General features: G+C 37.0%; 1 protein-coding gene across 2 annotated transcripts in view; it reads right to left on the reverse strand.

Annotated features, from left to right (window-relative positions):
* Window positions 1-785: 785 nt before the first annotated feature.
* The window catches only part of TRAM1 (translocation associated membrane protein 1), a 35,367-nt gene continuing 12,258 nt past the window's right edge, over window positions 786-23,894 (reverse strand). For both annotated transcript variants that reach the window (XM_021715816.1, XM_008064588.1), the window contains 6 exons: window positions 21,827-21,911; window positions 13,537-13,607; window positions 13,330-13,434; window positions 11,192-11,335; window positions 10,348-10,508; window positions 786-2,342 (listed from right to left, as the gene is read on the reverse strand). In XM_021715816.1, the coding sequence (XP_021571491.1) occupies window positions 2,269-2,342; window positions 10,348-10,508; window positions 11,192-11,335; window positions 13,330-13,434; window positions 13,537-13,607; window positions 21,827-21,911 (640 nt within the window). In that variant the 3' untranslated portion in view covers window positions 786-2,268. The remainder of the gene's footprint in view (window positions 2,343-10,347; window positions 10,509-11,191; window positions 11,336-13,329; window positions 13,435-13,536; window positions 13,608-21,826; window positions 21,912-23,894) is intronic.

Here is a 23,894-nt window from a genome sequence, read left to right on the forward strand (position 1 = left end):
TCCACATTGTATTCATAAATTATAACACCATTTTGTGTCCCACAAATTAATACAATTATAAATTGGCAATTTACAGTAAAAAAATAAAAGCAAAGTGCAGGTAAGAAGGCATTTTGCAGAAGAGTAAACTCCCATAATGGCAAAGCATGCTAATCAAGGTCAAAGTGTCTAAAATAGAGCAGATTGCAGTTGGCCTGGTCCATGTTCCTATGTGCTTCCCACTGGGCTTCAGAGCTCAGCTGAGTCCAGGTGATAGTAGTAGCTTCTGCAGGACCTGGGAGGCAGTAAAGACCCTCCTTAGGGCATCTGGGAGCAGGGGTCTAGGGTTTAACCTACAATTATACTAGTAAGTATACGTGTGTCTTGTACAGTTCTAACTACATAGCAAGGGCTTTTTTTTTGCTTTTCCTAGACACAGTGTATGCTGTAAAAACATATATGCTGTAAGTCATCTGATGAAGATTCCACAGTAAAATGAGGTACGAACACTGAATATTAGTCCCCACTGCCAACATTCTAGGTGCACCAGGAAGTACATTTGCATAATAAGGACTGAATGGTCACATAATGGACACACCTTTAAGAAGGTTTAATCCAATGATGCCCAGATTTATGTGGCTATGATCATTCATCCCCCCCAGTAACCCTCATAAATATTCTATAGAACTAATCACATTTTTTTGCAGAACCTTCTTTTTGAAAAGGGTTGTTCTAAACGGTACGTTTTAATGAGATTATATAAATAGCATCAACACTAACAACAAAGGAAACATCCAGGATGCAACTTGTGAAAGTAAAAATTTTTATTTTGATTGATTTTTCGATGAATAGTTCAATATAATGCCAGTCTTTAATGGCAACAAATGTGGTTCCACTGAAACTCCATAATGCTACAGAGAGCTACTACTTTTTCCAGGAAGTAAACAGTTGGAAAGAAAAAACACAACTTCCTAGCCACGTGGCAACTTAAACTGCTGACCCACCAGGTCTGCGACTTTTACACTAAAAATGGCACAAACGTTAGCTGGTGACAGAAGTGAGAAATTGGGAACAAGACGTGAACACCAAAAGGAGCAATAGGCATACTGTGAATACAATGAACAAACCAAATGTGGCTACGAGAATTTTAAAGGGTAGTTATAGAAAAGGGAACCAAGTATTTTACTCGAATGCTTTTTAGAGGCTTTCTGTAGAGATACAAATATATATATATATATTTATCCAAAAATATGTTTTATACAGATAAATGTTTCTCAATTAAAGATGGGACCAAAGCTATAGTTGTAACATAAAGCACATTGTCTTTTGTAAGACTATCCACCTGAATTTCAATTTCTTTTAAAGTTAGTGCATTAAATGTTTTCCAAATATAATTACCTGACATTCCTCTTATAGGTATAAATCAATAGGCATTATTTTTTAAAGGGTTTGCAGGTTAAATAATATTTTTGTAAGATGCTGTACATATTAAACTTACAAGCCCCATTAAGAATAATTATTAATAAACATATCAAAAAGGGCTATATAAGTTAGATTTTCCTTTTCATAGTAAATATTTTCTGATTTCCAGTTTACAAGTATTGAAAATGCACAAGAAAGATCTTACTTCACACGTACTTTTATGTTAAGAATATATTTAGATTCAATATGTCAATAAACCTTCACATGTTGTAACCATTAGTATGCATTTTTTTTTAATGGGGATGTAATACTAACAAACACTACCTGTAAAACAAGCACACGATTATTTTGGTGATTTTACAAATCTTTTTTTCCAGGTGTAAAGGCTACAAAAATTCCTAAAAATTAGAGAACACTGAAAACATATTAAAGTTTGACATCCAACTTTACAGTATTTCCATTTTACCCTGAAAGATAACTTAAAAAATATGACCTTGTTAGAACAGGTCACCTTGCTATTATAAAAAATTGGTGAGAGCAAGAAATTGTTTCACTGGTTTGTAGGATTTTTGTAAATAGTTTTCTCTCCAAATCATTAGAAAAATGTTCAAAGATAAAAACTAAATAAAATAAGGTGGTGGTCCCTAAACTATTTTGAAGGCAGGTAGCTTACTCTAAGCTAAAATATTTGTTTCAGTCATAGTAATCCTCCCCTCAAATGCCCTTTTAAAAAATGCATGAAACAGTACAATAGCAAGAATCAAAGAGCACAAACTGTATTTTCAAGAACAGAAAGATCTCTAATGCTGAAAGATATAGTAAAAAGCAGATTTCTTTGGGGACATTAAGCAAATAGTTTATAATTCATTATGAAGATTTCTCTTTTCTATTACGGGGAGAGTCTGCTCCATTTGAAGTTACTGTTCCATTCACACCATTTTCTGAAAAAAGAAAAGAATCAGTGTTACTTTCTTTTTTATTTTATTTATTTATTTATTTACTTATTTTTTGAGTTGGAGTCTTACTCTGTTGCCCAGACTGGAGTGCAGTGGCAAGCTTCTGGCCACTGTAGCCTCGACCTGCTGGGCTCCAGTGATCCTTCCGCCTCAGCCTTCCAAGTAGCTGGAACTACAGGTGTGTGCTGCCACGCCCAGCTAATTTTTGATTTATTATAAAGACGAGGTCTCACTAAGTTGCCCAGGTGGGTCTTGAACCCGTGGGCTCAGGCAATCTACTTGCCTCGGCTTCCCAAGGTGCTGGGATTAAAGGCTGAACCACCGAGCCCGGCCTTACTTTCTTTTTTAAATAAATGCAAGTCCTGGGGAAGGGAGGGACACACCTCATCAACAAGGGTACCTGTATAATGAACATTTGTATACCTAACCCTAAATTGTACCCCCCACATCTTTAAAATTAAATAAATAAATAAATAAATGCAAGTAATATAATCTTTATATAGGAAGGTAACTTTAGAAAAAATTTAAAATCCAATATATACTCAGATGAAACTTTTTGGCCTGAATTTAGCCCATTTTAATCTTTGCTAGTATTTAACCAATCATAAAACCTGGTAACATGTTGAACACAATGAACAGCAAATTTTTAAAAAAGTAACTACAATTGAAAATAGGAAAAAGTGATAGGATGAAAACTATTTAAAAAGTTACAATTTTAAAATAATACCTAAGAGAAATACTTTCCTTAGAAATAAAGAAACTTTTCACATTTATAGCAAAGTCCTCTGGGGATATTTGCTTACAGTATTTGAAGAAGTTGGTGTTTAGGCTAACTTCTATGTTTAACAGTGTCATGGCCTTCTTCAAACTAAAATGGAGTGAGTGATGTCAGACTACCCCTCCCTCCAAAAATAACTACAAAAGTTGCACACAATAATGGATGTTTGAAGGCTCTGGAAGAAAACCAAGTCAGCTAGGACTTGATGTGGCAATGTCCTGGAAAAAGAGAAGATGAACTGGAGTGACTCTGCGTGAACTCCTATTTCTCCTGGACCAGCAGTAGACAGTGGAGCTGAGATAGAGAGCACAGTAGAGCAATGGCCTAGAGTTGAGTTCAGGGACGCCAAACACCCAAGACTCCAGCCACAATTCTGGAGAAAAGAGAACTGGAGAGAAAAAACCCAACCTTCTACATGTATTTCTCCTCAAGGCATTTGCCAATCTTAAGCTGTGCATTCACCAAGCAAGACTCAGAAAACAAACAGAGTAACTCCTAAGAAACTACAAAGTTAAACAGAGATTTGGAGATCTCACATGAATGAGGAAACAAAAATTTGATTTCAGAACCTATCAGGAACGAAAGCTCTTATAAACACCTAGTATGTTGATGTCCTAGTAATTATGGCAAACTGGAATATTTTTCAGATTCAGTGATACAGAGTGATCTTCTCTTATTCAATCCAGAGCCTCTATTTAATTATACACAAAACAAACAGAAAATGAAAAATTACCAAGCATGCCAGATAACAGGACCAAATAATGAAAAATCAAGAGAAAATAGTCAGAAATAGAAATGGAAGTGATCCAGATCTGGAGTTATCAGAAAGGAATGTTAAAAGAACAAAGATTAGTAATAAAGAAAATAAATCAGATGGAGAATTTCACCAAGAACCAAAATCTTTAATCTTAGAACTATAAAGGACCCCAAACCCCTAAACAAACAGAAATTATCTTTTGGAGGGTGAGACCCTTGTAGTCAGGACTCCTCCACTTTGTAAGTGTTCTAGGAACCCGCTGGCATTATTGTACCAGCTAGTGTTATTGTGAGAGGCTGAATTCAGCTTCAGTGAATTTTTTTTAAAGATTCTTTCAAAATGAGTTTGCCTGTTTCGTGATGGGTGATTTATGAGCACACCTGCCCACACCTCACTGACTGTTTAGCAGTTTTTGACCAAAAACAGCATGACCCCATGCCCTACTCTCCCTATTCACCCACTCTTGCCCCAAGCGATTTTGTTTCCCTGAGTCAAAGAAGTCCTTAAAGGAAAACATTTTGTTGATGTGGAAGAGGTGAAACAAAAAACAGCAGAAGCACTAAAAGGCATCAAAATTGACGAGTTCAAAAATTGTTTTCTGAGCAGTAAAAAAGCATCTCAATAAGTGTACCACATCAAATGAAGAGTACCTTGAAGGTGACTGAGGTTTAAACATGTAAAAATAAATACATAATTTTTAATAAATAAATTCTGGGGCTTCTTTGGGTCCCCCCTTGCACAGTAACTGAAAATACAAACTGAATGTAGTGGTGCATGTCTGTAGTGCCAGCTACTTGGGAGGACGGAATGGAGAATCACTGGAGCCCAGGAGTTTGAGACTAGCCTGGGCAACCTAGCAAGACTTGGTCTCATTCTAATAAATATTCATTAATCTCATTAATAATTAATTACATATATAATAAATGGATTTAACAGCAGATTAGGCACAACAGAGGAGATTGATGAGTTGGCAAAAATACTCAGGCTGAAACTCAGACAGAATAAAAGGATGGAAAAGAGAAGAAACTGAAAAAATATATAAGGGACAGATAGGATAATAGTTTAACACATGTAAAACTGAATATCCTGAAGGACACAAGAAATAGGAAGTGGTTAAAGCAATATTTGAAAAAATAATGGCAAACACTTTTTCCAAAAATGATTAAACAAAAAAACCCCCAAGCCAAGATTCAGAAAACTCTACAAGACACAGAGCAGGATAAACACACACAAAAAATCATACCCAGCTACATCACAGTGTGACTGCCAAAAAGCAAAGACAATAATGATCAGACTGAATGAAAAAAATAAAATCTAATTACATAATACTTACAGGAGCCACAATTTATGTGTAAGAACAAAGAAAGGTTTGAAGTAAAAAATATAGGTGAGTACAGTACAATAAGATTCTGAAAGATCCAATTCACATAACTTTTACTAAAATAAATTGGTTTTTTTTTGAGTTGGAGTCTCACGGTCTCCTAGGCTGGAGTGCAAAGTGGCACGCTCACAGCCACCGCAGCCTCGACCTGCTGGGCTCAGGTGCTCCTTCCGCCTCAGCCTTCCAAGTAGCTGGAACTACAGGCAACTGATACCATGCCCAGCTAATTTTTTGATTGATTGTAGAGACGAGGTTTCACCAAGTTGTCCAGACTGGTCTCGAACCCCTGAGCTCAGGTAATCCTCTTACCTTGGCCTCCCAAAGTGCTGGGATTACAGGCTTGAGCCACTGCACCCGGCCTAATATATTGTTATAATTGTTCTATTTTATTATTATTGTTAATCTCTTAATGTGACTAATTTATAAATCAACTTTATCATAGTTATACAGAAAAAACAGCATAAACAGTCATGCACTGCTTAACAACAGGGATATATTCTGAGAAATGTGATGTCAGGCAATTTCATCATTGTGTGAATATCACAGAGTGTACTTACACAAACCTAGATAGTACCGCCTCCTGCACAACTAGGCCTATTGCTCCTAGGCTACAAACCTGCACAGCATGTTACTGTACTGAATACTGTAGAAAAATACAATATAATGGTAAGCATTAGCAAAGCTAAACATAGAAAAAGTAAAGTAAAATATGATATTATTTTATGGGACCACCGTCAAATGTGCGGTATGCATCTATGTTGTACAGTCATTGCCTAAAACCTCAGTATCTAACACATGACTGCACAGAATTTGATGCTACCCCCAGTTTCAGGCATCCACTGGGGATCTTGGAACACATGCCTTGAGGATAAAGGGGAACTACTGTCTTCTCATCACCAGCTTGGCACATGTCAGAAATGTAAGATTAGTTTGACATTTTGTAATGCACTTCACAACACTAAGATAAGAAAAACTATTATGATTACCTAAAAGCTGCAAAAAAGGCATTTCTTAACATTCTGTGTCAAGTCATGACAAAAACTCTTAGCAAATGAAGTACAGAAGAGAAGTGAATAAACTGAACAAAACATTCTTTTCATTTTATTTTTAGAGTCAGGGTCTCACTCTGCCACCCAGGCTGGAGTGCAGTGGCACAATGATGGCTACCGTAGCCCTGACCTGCTGGGCTTAGGTGATCCTTCCGCCTCTGCCTTCCAAGTAGCTGGAATTACAGGTGCACGCCACCACGCCCAACTAATTTTTTGATTTTTTTGTAGAGATGAGATCTCGCCATGTTGACCAGGCTGGTGCTGGGATTACAGGTGTGAACCACTGTGCATGGCCCTACAAAACATTCTTAGAATAATGAAATACTAAAAGCTTTCCCCAGTATATGAGAAACAAGAATACTCATTTTTCTAGTCAATATTATGGTATGTTCCTAGCTAGTATAGTATAGAAAGTAAAGTAAAAGGTATAATATTTATAGATGGCATAACTGTGTATTTTAGTCTACATTTTAAAATAAGGAATTAGAGAGGTTTCTCAATACAAGGATAGTATTCTTTTTTAAATGGCATGTCTATATACCAAATAATTAAAACTGTTTCTTAAAAAGAACATGTATATTAGCTTAAAAAAACAAGTACCTGAAAATAAATCTAATGAAAAGTATATGAGGCTTTCTATATAGAAACCTTGGAATATCTCCTTCAAGAACTTCCCAGAAAACAGAAAAGGAGACACACTCCCCAAAGTCATTCTATGAGGCTAGTGTTATTACCCTGACACCAAAACCAGACAAAGATGTCGTAACAACAACAACAACAACAACAAAAACCCACCAATATCCTTTAGGAATACAGACATAAAAATCCTCAACAAAACACTAGCAAACCAAATCTGGCAAAAGATTAAAAAGGGTTATACACTATGACCAAGTAAGATTTATCCCAGGAATTCAATGCTGGTTTAACACTAATGTTGATATTCTAATATACAATAACAACAAAGAACAAAAAAACTACAAGATTGTCTCAAAAGATGCAGAAAAAAAGCAACTGAAAAATCTAATAAACTTTCATGATAAAAACATAAACTGGGAACAGAAGAGACCTTCTTTAGCCTGATAGAGACTATTTATGAAAAACGCATAGCTAACATCATGCTTAATGGTAAAAGACTAGATTGATGTTTACCCCCTAAGATCAGGAACAAGACAAGGATGTCTGCTCTTACTGTTTCTATTTAATACTTGTAGAGGTTCTAGCTAGGGTAATTTGGCAAGAAAATGCAATAGAAAGTATCCAGATTGGACAGGAAGAAGTAAAAACTATCTTTATTTACAGATGACATGATCTTTGTATACTGAAAATCCAAAGGAATCCACACACAAAAAGCTGTTAGAATAAATAAGTTCAGTAAAGGTGCAGGATACAAAATCAATATATAAAATCAGTTGTATTTCTATACTCTGGCAGCGAACAATCTAAAAAAGGAATTAAGATGATTCTATTTTACAATAGCATCAAAAATAAAATGTTTAGGAATAAATTTAATGAAAGTGAAAGATGTATATGTTAATAACTATAAGATTTAATGGAAAGAAGATAAAGATGCAAATAAAAGAAAGACATCCATGTTTATACTCCCAAAGAAATCTAGAGATTAAATGTAATCTATCAAAACTTTCAGCTGTTTTTTTGCAGAAATTGACAAGTTGATTCTATAATTCATATGGAAATGGCTAGGCAAGACGGCACGTGCCTATAGTTCCAGCTACTTGGGAGGTTTAGGTGAAAGGATCCCTTGAGCCCAGAGTTTGATTCCACCCTGGGCAAATGTAGCAAGACCCAGTCAATTAAAAAAAAATTCATATGGAAATGCAAGACACCTAGAATAACCAAAACATGGAAGAAAAATATTGGGGAACTCATATTTCCTAACTTTAAAACTTACTGCAGCTATAGTAATCAAAATAGTGTGGTTCTAGCTTAAGAACAGACATACAAATAAATGCAATAGAATGCAGAGTCCAGAAATAATCTCTTTGTTTTATTGAGTCAGAGTCTCCCTCTGTCACCCAGGCTAGAGTGCGGTGGCATGATCGCGGCTCAACATAGCCTCAAACTCCCGGGCTCAAGTGATCCTTCCACCTCAACCTCCTGAGTAGCTGGGAGGGGACTACAGGTGCACACCACACACCTGACTAGATTTTAAACTCTTTTTGTAGAGATGAGGTCTCACTATAACACCCAGGTTGGTCTCGAACTTCTGGCTCAAGCAATTCTCACTCTCTTACCCAGGCTGGAGTGCAGTGGCTTGATCATGCTCATCTCCTGGGTTCAGGTGATCCTTCTGCCTCAGCCTCCCAAATAGCTGAAACTACAGGCATGCACCACCATGCCCAGCTAAGTTTTTGAATTTTTTTGTACAGACAAGGTCTCTCTATGTTGCCAAGGCCGGCCTTGAACTCCTGGACTCAAGCAATCCTCTCACCTTGACCTCCCTAAATTCTGGGATTATAGGCATGAGCTACTGTGCCTGGTCAGAAATAAACTCTTCTAAAGATGATATTTGAAGGTTATCAAGATAATTCAACAGAGAAAGAGTAGTCTTTTCAGCAAATGGTACAGGGACAGTCAAATATCAACATGCAAAACTGAGTGTAAAAGGATACAACCACTTTGGAAGATAGTTTGGTGGTTCCTTCACAATGTTAAACATACAATTGCCATACCCAGCAACTTCATTCCTAGGTACAGACCCAAGAGAATGAGAAGAAGTCAAACAAAAAGCTGTCTGTGAACGTTCATAGCATTAGTGTCCCTAACAGCCCAACACTAACAGCAGCTCCAAATGTCCATCAATGAATGAATGGATACGCAAAATACTGTATATCAGTACAATGCCATAATCAATGGCATAGTACTGATTGTATATCAGTACAATGCCATAATCAATGGCATAGTACAAATACGATGGAATAGTATTTGGCGATAAAAGGGAAGGAAGTATTGATATATGTAATGACATGGATGAACCTCAAAAACAGTAAGCTAAATTAAAGAAGCTAGTCCCAAAAGACCATGTGTTATGTGGTTCTGTTTCTATCAAATGTCCAGAAAAGGACAATCCTTAAAGACAGAAAATAGATTAGAGGTTGCCCGGGGCAGGAGGAAGGGGGGAATGGGAAGTGACTGCTAATGGGCATAGGGTTTCTTCTTGGGATAATAAAAATGTTCTGGAATTAGATATTGGTTTGTACAACTTTGTGGATGCACAGAACCTTAAAAAAAATGACTGAAATATATACGTTAAAGGGTAAGCTTTACTGTATATAAATTATATTTCATTAAAGTTATTAAAAATGTTACTGTGAAAAAATTAAAATGAAAGATAATCTAAATAAAGAGGTATATATCATGCTCATAGGTTAAAATACTTAATCATTCTTAAATTGATCTACAGATTTTGATGTAATTTCAATCTAGTATCTCAGCAATTTTTGTGTAAATGGACCAAATTATACTTTTTTTTTTTTTTTTTTTAAGAGACCAGGTCTCACATGTTGCATAGGCTGGAGTGCCACGGCTATCATGGGACATTGTAAGTCAGAAGGAGAAAAGAGGTTAAATGCAGGCTCAAAGACAAAAGAATTAAGCAATTAGAAGTTATTTAAAAAAGCTGTTCCACTCAGGACTAATGCGCAGGCAGATGGGAAAGGAGTTGTAAAGATGAAAAGGGTTGTAAAACACGTGAATAAGATGTTTGGAAATAACCATACTCTAGGTTAGTTATTCATTAAGCCTACGACAGGCATTGCTCTACAGTGGCTCAAGGTAACCAAGCATGGAAAACTTGCTAAAGAGAATTTAGTGGACAGCTTTTGAAAGGAGTAACTGAGGGGATCATCCAACTGTGGGATGGGCTAGATTACTTTGTCTCTAATTTTGTTAAAAAGCAGAATAAAATTTTCTTTATAAGATCTGAAAACAAATAAATGAGATCACACAATACATTTTTTAAATGTCTTCTACTTTCATGAGTCCTTCATTGCTTAATGAATACAAACCTGTTCCTTTCCTGGAAGACCTGCCTTTAGTCACTGTTGGTTTCTTCTTCACAACTGGTGCCTGGAAAGTAGAATGTTCCCTCCACCTCCGAAGCTGAAAATTAATGAACTTCCACATCATGAATGCTTGGGTAATGCAAATGGATGCCAGAACAGCAATTCTGAAAAATATTAAGAAATGAAAAATTAGAGTGTATGAAAAACACCAATGAATACAGTATTCTATCCTCTTTTATAGTATTAGTACTTTGTCTAGTGTTGCAGGTTGGATTAAAAAGCAATGACAGTATTTAGCACTAAATTCTTACCCTATTGATAATAATCATTTTATTAATAATTTATCCTAGAAGTTAAATAAATGCTTAAGCACTTCACTTTAGACATATAAAACTGCAACAGGTATTAAGTCAAATCAAATGAGTATTTTACTAGCTTCATATTCATCCCTTTCTACTTATTTATTTACTTATGTTGGAGTCAGGGTCTCACTCTGCCATCCAGACTGGAGTTCAGTGGCATGATCACGACTCATTGCAGCCTTGACATCCTGGGCTGAAGGGATCCACCTTCCTCAGCCTCCTCAGTAGCTGGGACTATATACATGTGCCACCACACCTAGGTAACATCTAAAAAATGTTTTTGTAGAGACAAAGTCTCGCTATGTTGCCCAGGCTGGTCTCAAACTCCTGGGCTCAAGTGATCCTCCTGCCTCAGCCTCCCAAAATGCTGGGATTACAGGCGTGAGCCACCAATTTTTACTTTTTACATGATTCACATTATAGAGAAGCTGATAATATATATCATATAGCTGTACAAAGTGAAAAAAATGTTAAATTGACCATACCTAACAGCTAACACATTGAAGTTTCCAGTACTGAAATCCAGCTTCTGATTTTCTGCTCTTGCAAGGCCGAAACCAACAGTGAGTACTGAAAGAATTAAAGTCAGAAGTCTTCCCAAAACGAAAAGAACTGCCCACAGAGAAAATCTGCAAGAAAAATACCAGAAGTCAAATTCATGAAGTCTCAAAAAAAAATTCTATTAGAAATTAGATTCTTATTAAGTAAATGCATATTAAGACAGCAAAAAAGGATTTTGCAGCCAAATACTTGGTAAATGCTAAATATTATATCATACTTTTGGAGATACATGTCATATAATGGCATATTAAGTTTCAAGAAATTCAGTGGAGAAATTTGTTTAAATTTTTTTAATCATTAAAATTTATAATTAATATAGAGACAGAAGTGTCTACTATTGGTATTATTACTAGTTAACATTGTCTTGAGACTTCTGGAAAACCTAGTTAGGTGAAAGAAATGAAACAACTAGTATAGACCGTGGTTTTTGGTGATGAAGTGGTTGTATAACATGAGATTCTAGCAAAAAACCCCAAAACATATAGAAATACTAAGATAATTTGATAAGGTAGACAAATATAGACCAAATAAAAAAGCAAAAGCTGTTCTGTGTACTAGTAATAAGCTCCATGGAGATAGAAATGGAATGAATGACTCTATTCTTAATAATGACAAAAATTAAAATACTTAGGAATAAATGCAAAAAAAAAAACCCCTATAAAATCTTTTTGAAGGATATTAAACAAGATCTGAACAAATGAAAAACATATCAGTTCTTAGATAAGAAGACCTCATATAGTAAAAAGGTCAGTTCTCTTTGTACTAGTTTATTTAATTTTTTGTTTAACTTACCTCTTTTCTTGCATAAATATAATTTTTTTTCCTGTGACTTAAAAAATGTTTTAAAGATGTGGGGTATAATTCAGGGTTAGATATACAAATTTTCTTTATGCAGGTACCCTTGATGATGAGGTGTGCCACTCCCTCCCCTGACAGTTTCCCTTGACTGCCAGTCCCACTCTCCCTTCCCCTGGCAGTTTCCCATTACTGCCAATCCCTTTCTTATAATATTATGCTAATTATTCAGGGTCCGCTTTTGAGTGAGTCCTATGACTTTTTAAAAAAAATTTATTTTAAAGATGGGTACAATTCAGTATTAGGTATGTAAGTGGTCATCGTACAGGTAAAGTGTGGGCCTCCCTTTGGTCCCTACTTTGTTTTGACATCAGGTACCCTTATTGATATTGGGCCACCCTCCCTGCATACGTATTATTAATGTTCCTCAGAAATACTAGTATACAGAAAACATGTGAAAAATGCTGAACAAAACAAAACAAAATAAGCTATGCTATGAGCAACGGGATGCTCTCATTTGAGAGTTCCAGTTTTGCTTTTTTAAAAAACACTTGGCCAGGCGTGGTGGCTCAGCCTGTAATCCCAGCACTTTGAGAGGCCGAGGCAAGAGGACTGCCTGAGCCTGGGGGTTTGAGATCAGACTGGGCAACTTGGTGACACCTCATCTCTACAATAAATCACAAAAATTAGCCGGGCATGGTGGCATGCATCTGTAGCTCCAGCTACTTAGAAAGCTGAGGCGAAAGGATTGCCTAAGCCCAGCAGGTTGAGGCCGTGGTGGCTGTGAGCGTGCCACTGCACTCTAGCCTGGACAACAGAGTAAGACTCCAACTAAAAAAAAAAAAAAAAAGTTTAAAAAAGACTTTACACTCTTTACAAGTTATACCTCTCCAATTCTGTTTTCAGTCCAATTTTCCCATGAAAATCTTCTAGTATCTTTGGGGTTGTATTATCTATTATTGCATTTCTGATGAATGTTTGTTTGCTTCTCTATCACTTTTCCAAAAGACATACAATAACTAAGGTGATACAAGTTATAACGGAAAAGTAAACCCCAAAAGTCTTCAAAATTACAAGTTTCAATACATAGCTCTCTAACCGGAAAGGAGTAAAATACCAAGTCTGAACTGCTAAATAAATTCATTTTATTTAAAGCTGCTACTAACTGCTTAGAAAGTAATATCACGGCATGGATCTTGGCAATCTTGGGCAATGACTTTAAATACAGTATCTGCTACACAAGAATCAGAATGGCTAAATAACTTACCCTTTCTGATATTTTTCATCACTAAAATAAAACAGGCGGGAAATGTGGAAAAGAAACTCAACAAAATAATGTAGCACCAGAAGAACAAGTCCTAGATGATTCAAGCTGTTAAAAAAACAAATTTAAAATGAAAAGAGAATCAATTTAGACAGATTAGCAAATTATCTGCCCAGTTCACTTACACACCCAAGAAAAATTCCAACTCACTTCAAGAGGTAAGCTCCAGCAATGTGAAAGAGGTAAAGACCAATATATACAAGCTGACGAGGAATATCTTCCTGCAAATAAAAAAATGCATTATACATTAAAACATGCTGGAACACATTCTGGTCTTTAAGAGCAGTGTGGTAGGATAGAAGACGGACTCTAACAGAAACAGGAGAATCGAAGGCTTCTGGCCCCTCCCACCCCAATCCCTCATCCTCAATTAGCTGTATGTCTTCACAAATTAATTTAACCTCTGTTGGCTTCAGCTGTCTCATCTGTAACATGAGTATTCAGATTTGCTTCAATCACATCTGAGAACGTAGAACTCCTTTTAGTGCTAAGACGAATGCTTCTTTTTAGTAATGAACATGTATTGAATGACACATTAATAACCATAGTTTCATGCTGACAATCTGATGTCCTTCTAATATTAAAATTGCTGTTTATAGCTGTTGAGATGCTTTTTTAAAAACCTAAAACAGTATTTACATTTTTAGCTCATGCTTTAGTGCCTTCATTGTCAATTATAGTCATTAAAACTGAAGTTTAAGCCGGGCTCGGTGGTTCAGCCTGTAATACCACACTTTGGGAGGCTGAGGTGAGTGGATTGCCTGAGCCTGTGGGTTCGAGACCCAACTGGGCAACTTGGTGAGACCGCATGTCTACAATAAATCAAAAAATCAGTCGAGCGTGGTAGTGCATGCCTGTAATTCCGGCTACTTGGAAGGCTGAGGTGGAAGGATCGCCGGAGCCCAGCAGGTCGAGGCCGCGGTGGTCGGGAGCAGCCACTGCACTCCAGTCTGGGCGATGGAGTGAGACTCCAACTCAAAAAAACAAAACAAAACAAAAAAATCCCCCAAAAAACTGAAGTTTAAATTTTAATATTTTCATTTATAATATCCGTTAACTGTATATTCTTTTTCCTCAGTAATTTTGCAAGCCCAAATATCTAGATTTTACATTTGCTTCTTTTTTTCTGTCATAGTCCCTCACTACCTCGCTATAAACAGTATTTTTTAAAAATGTAAGACAAGACCTACTAGTGAATCATGAAATTAATTCAGGAGGTTACATCAGCATCTTTTAAAATATGAAATAAAATAAAAATTACTAGAGTGTATAGTATATTGTATTATGAAAATTTGATTACAGATTTTGTACACACAGAGAGAGAGAATGAATTAAAATGCAAAATCTTGTTTTTCATCCTTGGATGCAGTAAAAATGTTGGCAAAACACTGATAGCAATAAGCTCAATAAATGCCTGTTGACTGAAGAAAAACCTACACCTCATTTCTACTTTCTCTGGGGGTTGATGCACTGTATTCCTCTGGTACTTCACTAAACGTATCTCTTCCATTGGTCCCTCTATTTCTCTCTTTATATTTAGGGACAGAGTTATTTTCCCTAATCCTCTGAGAGACTTTACAAGTCTAGTTTTGAAACGGAAAACTCTTTTCTGGTTAGAATGGCACAAAGACCAAGTGTTAGGCTAAACATAAGACAGTCTGAATAATACTATAAAAAATCGATACCAAGTTTACAGTGTTTTTTTCCAACTGGAGAGAAAAGTACTTCTGAAAATAAGCAGTCTTAAGATCCTTGCCACATAATTGTTTAACTTCCATTAAAAAACTTCCCTTTACAAAGAAAGAGGGAGAAAGGATGCTGAATCAATGTGCTAAAGTTCAACCACAAGGGAACCTCCCTTTTCCTGTCATAATAATTTCAGAAAAGCTTGCTTGCAGTGTTATCAGTGCAACTTGATATACTATGTGTGTATATATATCTACATACACACACACACCCCAGTATTTCCCAAAGCGCGGTGTATGTATCATTGATACTGAACAAAATGATTTGGACAAAACTTTTATTTAATGCTAACTATAACGTTAAAGAAAATAAGTTATCTATTTTAATATACCTTAATAATTAAAATGTCAAAAGTGTTAGTATTTGACTATGGTAAAACAGGAAGGTGGCATGTAAATGGCTAGTATGGGAAATATTACCACATTCTTTCAGATGTATTAATCAATGCTCCAAATTTCAGAGGAGAAATTAGACCAAGAAAATCCTCAATACTTATGAGGGAACATTTTAGATTTTTAACTGCTGATTGAACTCATTTTATTACATAAAAACTTCGACAGAGTGAGACTCCAACTCAAAAAAAAAAAACAAAAAAAACTTCTATAAGTCAATGTAAAAAACTAATTTGCTAGAATAACTATCTTATAATTACTTAGGAGGAATTTTTTAAAATTTAAAAGAAGAAACCCAAATAAGCTATTAAAAATTTATGCAGGCCATTTAGCAGATATGAACCTAAGAGGACTTTTTCCTTTCTGACAGATCTAAAAATACTATTATAAATTACAAACAAACTACATTTCAAAAAGCCATTCCATTTCTCTGATCTTCTGTCTTTAAATCTCAGTCCAATTAAGTGAGCATGGTTGTGCTTGATATTAGTTTCTTTCCTAAATTCAGAATCAACTTGCATCCTAACTCTGTTTTTTGTGTTTTTTTTTTAAAGTAGAGATAGGGTCTTGCTATGTTATCCAGGCTGGAGTGCAGTGGCTATTCACAAGTGCAATTATGCTGCACTGCAGCCTCCAATTCCAGGGCTCAAGCAATCCTCCTGCCTCATCCTCCTCTGCAGCTGGGACTACAGGTATATACCACCATACCTAGCCGCACTGCCTTTCTGACAGTCAACTTAGTCAATAATGATAGAGGACACAATGCCATCACCAAGTTCCATCTTCACAACTATCAGATGCCTAAGCAAGAGCTTCTAAGAAAATATCTATAGCTTTCTAAGTTCTGATCCACTCAACTTTGTACAAATTGTCAAGCGCTCTAAAGCAACGTTTCTGCACTCAAAGCCTACCACACAGAGAAAGTAAAAATGAATAAGACAATGGGTAGCTAGAGTAAGTGGGTCTGCTTCTTATTAGCTGTTATTAATTAACTGTCCTTAAGCAAGTTAATCTCTCTATATTAGGGATGATAACAACAATAATAACACCAAAAAATAAAACTTGAGTGACAGAGTATAATGTCACAAGGAATGGTGGGGCCTGTGGTTAACTGAAGAACACACATCCCAGATAAGGCATTCCTCTAGGATTAAAAAAATACAAGGGAAGTAGGAGTAGTGTACTGTGATTTTTATTTTATTTTATTCACTGTTTTTGGAAGATGGTCTCACTATGTTGCCTAGGCTGGTTTTGAACTCCTGGACTCAAACAATCACTCCCAGGGCTTCCCAATTACCTGAGACTACAGGTGTGTGCCAATGTGCCCAGCTTACCATGATTTTTTTTTTTTTTTTTTAAGAGACAGGTTCTCACTCTGTTGTCCAGGCTGCAGTGCAGTCATGTAATCATAGCTCACTGCAGCCTCAAACTCTTGGGTTCCAGTGATCTTCCCATCTTAGTCTCGAGTTCTGGGACTACTGGCACATACCACCATGCTGGCTAACTTAAATTTTTCTGTAGAGATGGGGTCTCACTATGTTGTCCAGGCTGGTTAAATTCCTAGCATCAAGTTATCGTCTCACCCTGGCTTCTCAAAGTGCTGGGATTTCAGGTGGGAGCCACAATGCCCAGCTTGCAGTGATTTTTAAGATGCGAAATTTTATATAGAAAATGGTTGCTTTTGGTATCCTTGACCTGGGCCAAGCTCCACCAAAATTCTCCAATTCCCAGAGGGTTACAGCCCCTATGGCATGGTGCTCCCATGTCTGAGGCTGACTATAAAGCCCATGGCCAGTATCATAGTATCTGGGACTTGCACGTTTACATAGGTATAGGTAATGGGAGACCAGAGAAGGCTGGATGAAATAATAATAAATTCTAAAAGTATAAATAACTTCAAGTGACACTTTGAGTTGTTATTCCAACAACTTTTTATTAAAAAGGATAACCAGTCAGGTGGTAATGGCTCATGCCTGTAATTCCAGCAAGTTGGGAGGCCGAGGCGGGAGAACTGCTTGAGCCCAGGAGTTCAAGACTAGCCTGGAAAACATAGCTAGACCTCATCTCTACAAAAATATTGTTTTGTTTTGTTTTTGAGTTGGAGTCTCACCCTGTCACCCAGACTGGAGTGCAGTGGCCGCTCCCAGCCACCGCAGCCTCGACCTGCTGGGCTCCGGCGATCCTTCCGCCTCAGCCTTCCAAGTAGCTGGAACTACGGGTGCATGCTACCACGCCCGGCTAATTTTTGATTTTATTGTGGAGATGAGGTCTCACCAAGTTGCCCAGGTGGGTCTTGAACCCATGGGCTCAGGCAATCCACTCACCTCAGCCTCCCAAAGTGCTGGGATTACAGGCTGAGCCACTGAGTCCGGCTTTACAAAAATATTAAAAAATTAGTTGGACATGTGCCTGTAGTCCCAGCTACTTGGGAGACTGAGGCAGAAGAATCACTTGAGTCCAGGAGGTCGAGGCTGTGGTGAGCTGTGATCATGCCACTGTACTCCAGCCTGGGTAACAGAGTGAGTCCCTGACTAATAACAACAACAAAAAAAAATCACATGCTTTGGTAATGTTAAGAAAATACATTTCTTGACTACACGACTAAAAAGCAAACTTTATCACAAACTGATTATCACATATATGCTTCAAATATAAGGCAAAGATTTTTCCCCAAACCCCAGATGGAGTCATCTTATAGTTAAATCCTCGTAGAGATCTCATATTACAGAGATCTATATTGATTATTGAGGACAACAAATAAATGTCTGGGTAAGACAAATAAACCTGAAAAACACCAATCAATACACCATTTAAAAATGCTTATAGTGGTCTAATGGAGGAACCAGTAAGACAGACGATGATGAACTCTGCAAAAATTGTTAGATGATTCAAAATATGGCTCTAGGGATGAATTCAGATACCAACATCAAAGGTGCATGTGAAAAGTGAGACTATAATTATGGAGGGGAAAAACATTATTTCTTATTTAATACTTTATATGATATGTAATTACATGTATGTATAAATAAACCAAAATAGAATATTAGAAATAAAACATTTGGCTACTTCATGACTTCCCTAAAACCTCATATATTCAAGTTGGCTAAGAAATGACATTTCAATCTTCTCATATTGAAGCATACATAATACATGTAATTTAAATTTACTCCTTGAAAAAAACTAACTTATCTGTGGCTAATACACTTCTTGAACTGCTGCTAACAGTATTCCTTTCTTTCTTCATTTGTCTGTAGAGTTGGTTCAAAACAATCACTGTACTAGTTTCTTCCAGTAAAGAGTTCTTCCAAAAATAATTCTCATAGCGTAAATTTTAAGAAACTGTTTAACACATATGCAGCTGCTACTTTCAAATTATGTTAATTACTTGAAACAGTTACTTTCAACTGTCATATGTAGATGTTAAAAATAGTTTCAGTTAAGTTCTAAGTTATGCAAATTATTCCATAAAAATTAGATTGCATTTCTGGAGAAATGCCATCTGGCAGGAACTGATAAGAAAATAGCTTCAGGAACTAAAATGAACAATTACTCTGAAATATCCCTCCTTACTTCCGATGGTCAGTGAAGTAAGGATTAATAAGGAAACCTAGAGGTATTATATTTATGGATATACAAACACCTGAAGAAGTATTATATATGTGAGCTATGGTACTAACATCAAGAAACCACAATACTCTCGGTAGTGCTGTCCAAAAGAACTTTCTGCAATGATGCATACGTCCTATATCTCTTCTGACCAAAATGGTAGACACTAGCCACATGTGGCTAGTGAGTACTTGAAATATGTTTAGTGTGACCAAGAAAGTGAGGTTTTTTTAAAAGTTAATTTGGATGTAGCTAGTGGCTCCCATTTTGGACAGTATAGATCTAGGACACCTGTGATTCACATTAGGAGCTTACTAAACATGGAAAGGCTACTGGAAACTGTGGGCCTGTGATTTTACCTATCTGAAGATAGTTCTAAGCCAAGTCTTTAAAAACAAAAGATCTTCATCCTAACCCTTAAAATCACGCAGTTGAAAAATATTCTACTTTATAAAAGAAGACATAAAAGGAACTTAAGTGCCATAGCACAAGGGCCACTAATTCGGTGCTGTTTTCTAATCCTAGCAGACGTCAGTGATGACAGGCCCAAATCAAAAGTGCTTATTCCGTGAATTAACTATTTGTAGCACATGTAAAAATAAATGTTTGTGCTTTTTGAGATACGTTGGTCACTGAGTGGGCTGTGACACTTCTACTTAGAAAGGCTACTCAAAGAAAGACTTTTAAAAAGTTTTAAATTTGGAAACACACAACAGAGAATATAATGAAACCCAATATACTTAGAACCCAGCCTCAGGAGTTATTAACAAATTACTTGGCTAACCACGGTCACATCCGTAATCCCAGTACTTCGTGAGGCTGAGGCGGGAGGACTGCCCGAGCTCAGTTTCAGACCAATCTGGGCAACATAACAAGACCTCATCTCTACAAAAAATCAAAAAATAAGCCAGGCGTGGTGGTACTCTCCTGTAGTCCCAGCTACTTGGTAGGAAGACTGCGTGAGCCCAGAAGGTTGAGACTGCATTGAGCTACGATAGTGCCACTGCACTCCTGCAAGGGCAACAGAGTGAGACCTCAAAAAAGAAAATGACCTACCTTGTTTCATCTATATCCTTCCTCACTTCCCTTTACCTGGTATTATTTTGAGGTAAATCCCACATAGCATTTCATTTATAGGGCCTTTTTTTTGAGTTGGAGTCTCACTGTGGCCCAGACTGGAGTGCAGTGGCCGCTCCCGGCCACCGCAGCCTCGACCTGGGATTTCGGCGATCCTTCCGCCTCAGCCTTCCGAGTAGCCGGAACTACAGGCATGTGCTACCACGCCCGGCTGATTTTTTGATTTATTGTAGAGATGAGGTCTTGCTGCCCAGGGGGGTCTCGAACCCGCAGGCTCAGGCAATCCACTCACCTCAGCCTCCCAAAGGCGCGGGATTACAGGCTGAGCCACCGAGCCTGGCTATAGGGACTTTTAAAATAAACTCCCTGGGCCAGGTGTGGTGGCTCATGTCTGTAATCTCAGCACTTTGGGAGGTGGAGGCGAGAGGACTGCCTGAGTAAAGGGGTTTGAGACCAGCCAGGGCAACACGGTGAGACCTTGTCTCTACAATAAAACAAAAAAATTAGCTGAGTGTGGTGGCGCGCACCTGTGGTTCCAGCTACTTGGAAGGCTGAGGCAGAAGGATCACCTGAGCCCAGCAGGTCAAGGTTGTGGTGGCTATGAGTGTGCCACTGCACTCCAGCCTGGGCCACAGTGAGACTCCTACTCTAAAAATAAAAAAAAATAAAAAAAAAAAAATAAAATAAACCTCCCTTCAAAAAAGAAAATAGAAGTGCTTGATTAATTTATCAGATGGCAAAGGTATTCCAGGAAAAAGAAGTGAGTATTGGGATTATGAAACTGGAGCATATCAGCGTGAATGAAGTGCAGGAAGGAGCAGAAGGGAGAGCCCCCAGAGAAGAGGTGCACAGATGGGAGAAACCCTGAGAGCGCAGGCAAGCAGCTTCATCTTAGTTTAGGAAGTAAGGAGCTAGTCTGGGTATCAGAAGAGAAAGAGTTAATCGAAGGAAACAAAGTTGACTTTTGTGATACCATGGGAGCCTGACTTCCGAAGTGCTGAGGGTAAAACCAGGAAGGAGGACACTGCAGTATTCCAGCAGTTTACTTATTTGCCCCAAAAGAATAAACAAACAAGTATCTTTCCCACATGCTAAAAAGGGATGTACCACCTATTTCAGGAAAGGCTTCATTGGTAAGAATATTTAACTATGTTTTACTTTTTTTTCAACAGTAAATTTTTCTTGGGGGCTTACACACAGAACTGTTAGTTGCGGAGTAATCTGACTAATCCTTTTTGTCTCACTTGAGAAAGAAATCGTTCAGAGTACCAATCAGATGAAAGTAATATTACATTTTAAAAATTTGTTTAAATTTAATTTACATTATCACTAATTTGATGGGTAATTAGCATGTCAAATATAAAAGATCCCTTCTAAGTTAAAATACTAAAAGTTTTTTCAAGAAATACTTAAGGATTTCAGTCTTTGTGGAAAGGAGGCTGGTGGGAGGATGAGAGGAGAACTGAGGTGAGAAAGGAGGAGGGAGAGCAAAGACGCGAGGAAATACATAACAGTCAAATATCTGTTTTTGAAAAAAGAAGACAATGACAAGACACTTTTTAAAACAACAAAATCCCAGCTTACAAGACACTTTTTAAAACAACAAAATCCCAGCTTACTTTTTTGGTTTTCTGGAAGTAGAGTTCAGGAAAAGCATGAAGCCAGTAAGCCAACTGTGATATGTAGAAAAACTTCATTTGAAATCTGCATAATATAAGAAAATGAAGAGTATCTTTTAAAGCACAAATATTTTTAAAGAATAAAGTATATACTAGAAATCAGGATATGCGAACTAGCTATCTTTTTGTGATCACTCATACGATATTCTGAGTACCTTTAAACAACTCTTCAATAATCACTTCCCCCCTTAAATGCCTAGTATGTTCCCACCATCAGTCATTTCCCCTGGATTAAACAAAAGGCAAAGACATTATCTGCAGAAGGTTGTTAATGTGCAAGTAGCTGGGAAAAGCCAGAGCCCCTGTCTATTAGTTAATTAATACTGATGAGTAGGTCATGTGAGTTACTGAAGACAATTTAATGATGGAATGTTGTTTTTCCAGTTTTGCATAAAATATTTTTTAAAGAAGTTGCATAGTATCCATCATCAAATTGTCATTGTCTCCTTGTTTAAACTCAAATGTTGTTGTAGTTGCCTCTACATAATATAATAAAATTCAAGGAAATTCATTCAACTAAAAAAAAAAAAAAAAAAAGAAAAAGAAAATGCAAGGAACATAACCCACACATCTACAGGGTTTCATCAAAATGGGAACGAGAAGAGCCAGGAGACTGACACAAAGGCAAAGGCACAGAGATTAATAATCACCCAAAACATTAAAAAAATGTGGTACATATACACGATGGAATACTACGCAGCCATAAAAAAGAACAAAATCATGAATTTCGCAGCAACCTGGATGGAACTAGAGTCTATAATACTGAGTGACCTCTCACAGAAACAAAGATCCGAGTATCACATGTTCTCACTCATATAATGGACCTTGAACATCCAATGTAATACTGTAAGAAAATGACTGACGGTACTGGGAAACTATGGGGGGGGGAAGGGGGATGGGATTAACAGTAGCAAATATCTGTCTGGGGATGGGAAAACACCTCTTATCAACAGAGTGCCTGAATGAAACATAATTGTACACCGAACCCTTAACTGTACCCCACACAATCATAATAAAAAATATTGATTAAAAAAAAAAAAAAAAAAATCACCCAAAACTGGGATAATCCCAATTTCAAATGTCCCCTGGCTTTTTACTTAGGCAAATATGGTAACTCTGCCTGGTTGGAACATGAAAAAGCCCCAAATAAATGGAGGCAGAGCCAGGATTACAGAAAGGAATAAGACATAGAAGGGTTTCCCAAGAGATGTATCATAATCAGGCTAGAATCAGTCATCTCCTCTTTATATTATATCTCTTTAGCCCTTCTGCTTCCTCTTTATTCTCCTTCTCCTCCTCTGGAAGTCTAACATAGAAAACACAAAGTCAATCTGGAAGAATTTCTGGGGGCAAAATACAGTTTCACATGTGATGTTTATAACTCATTCAATTATTATTAGCCTATTTTATTAGTTCACTGAACTAATAAAATGTTCAAAAATCAGAGTATGATTCAGTAGAGTGGGCATTATTGCTAGATGTAAAACAAAGATACCCACTGTCATGTTATTCCCATCTTTCCTTCATTTCTTTTTCTCCAATTCTCACATCACAATGTATTTATTAAATATTGTCTAGGTGACAGCACCTGCAATCTGCCTGGTACAACGAAGGATATAGATAGTTACTGTTGCTACCAAGGCATAGTCTTGGGACAATACAAGACTTACAAAAATGAGACAATTATAGAACATCAAAACATTATATAGATACTACATGAAACATAAACCAAGATGACAAATTCAGGGATGTAAAAGACAAAGACAGGTTAAAGTAGTAAAAAATTATTACGGAATAGTATATGAGAGCTGGGCTTGAAGGAGCAATTCAGCTGGACCTCTTTGTAACCACTGGGCAGCACTGTAAAGAAACCCTGAGGGCTAGAGAGATGAAAAAAAAAACCGATCCCTAACCTCAAGAAGCTTTAGTAGAAGAGAATAAGAAAGAAATGAAAAGAGATAAGGCATGGGGGCAAAGGAAAGGAACAAAAGTATGGAGAAGATGGAGC

The sequence above is a fragment of the Carlito syrichta genome, unplaced genomic scaffold (genome assembly GCF_000164805.1).
Source record: "Carlito syrichta isolate Samal-C Ts95f unplaced genomic scaffold, Tarsius_syrichta-2.0.1 Scaffold307738, whole genome shotgun sequence".
In the NCBI taxonomy this organism is placed as follows: Eukaryota; Metazoa; Chordata; class Mammalia; order Primates; family Tarsiidae; genus Carlito; species Carlito syrichta.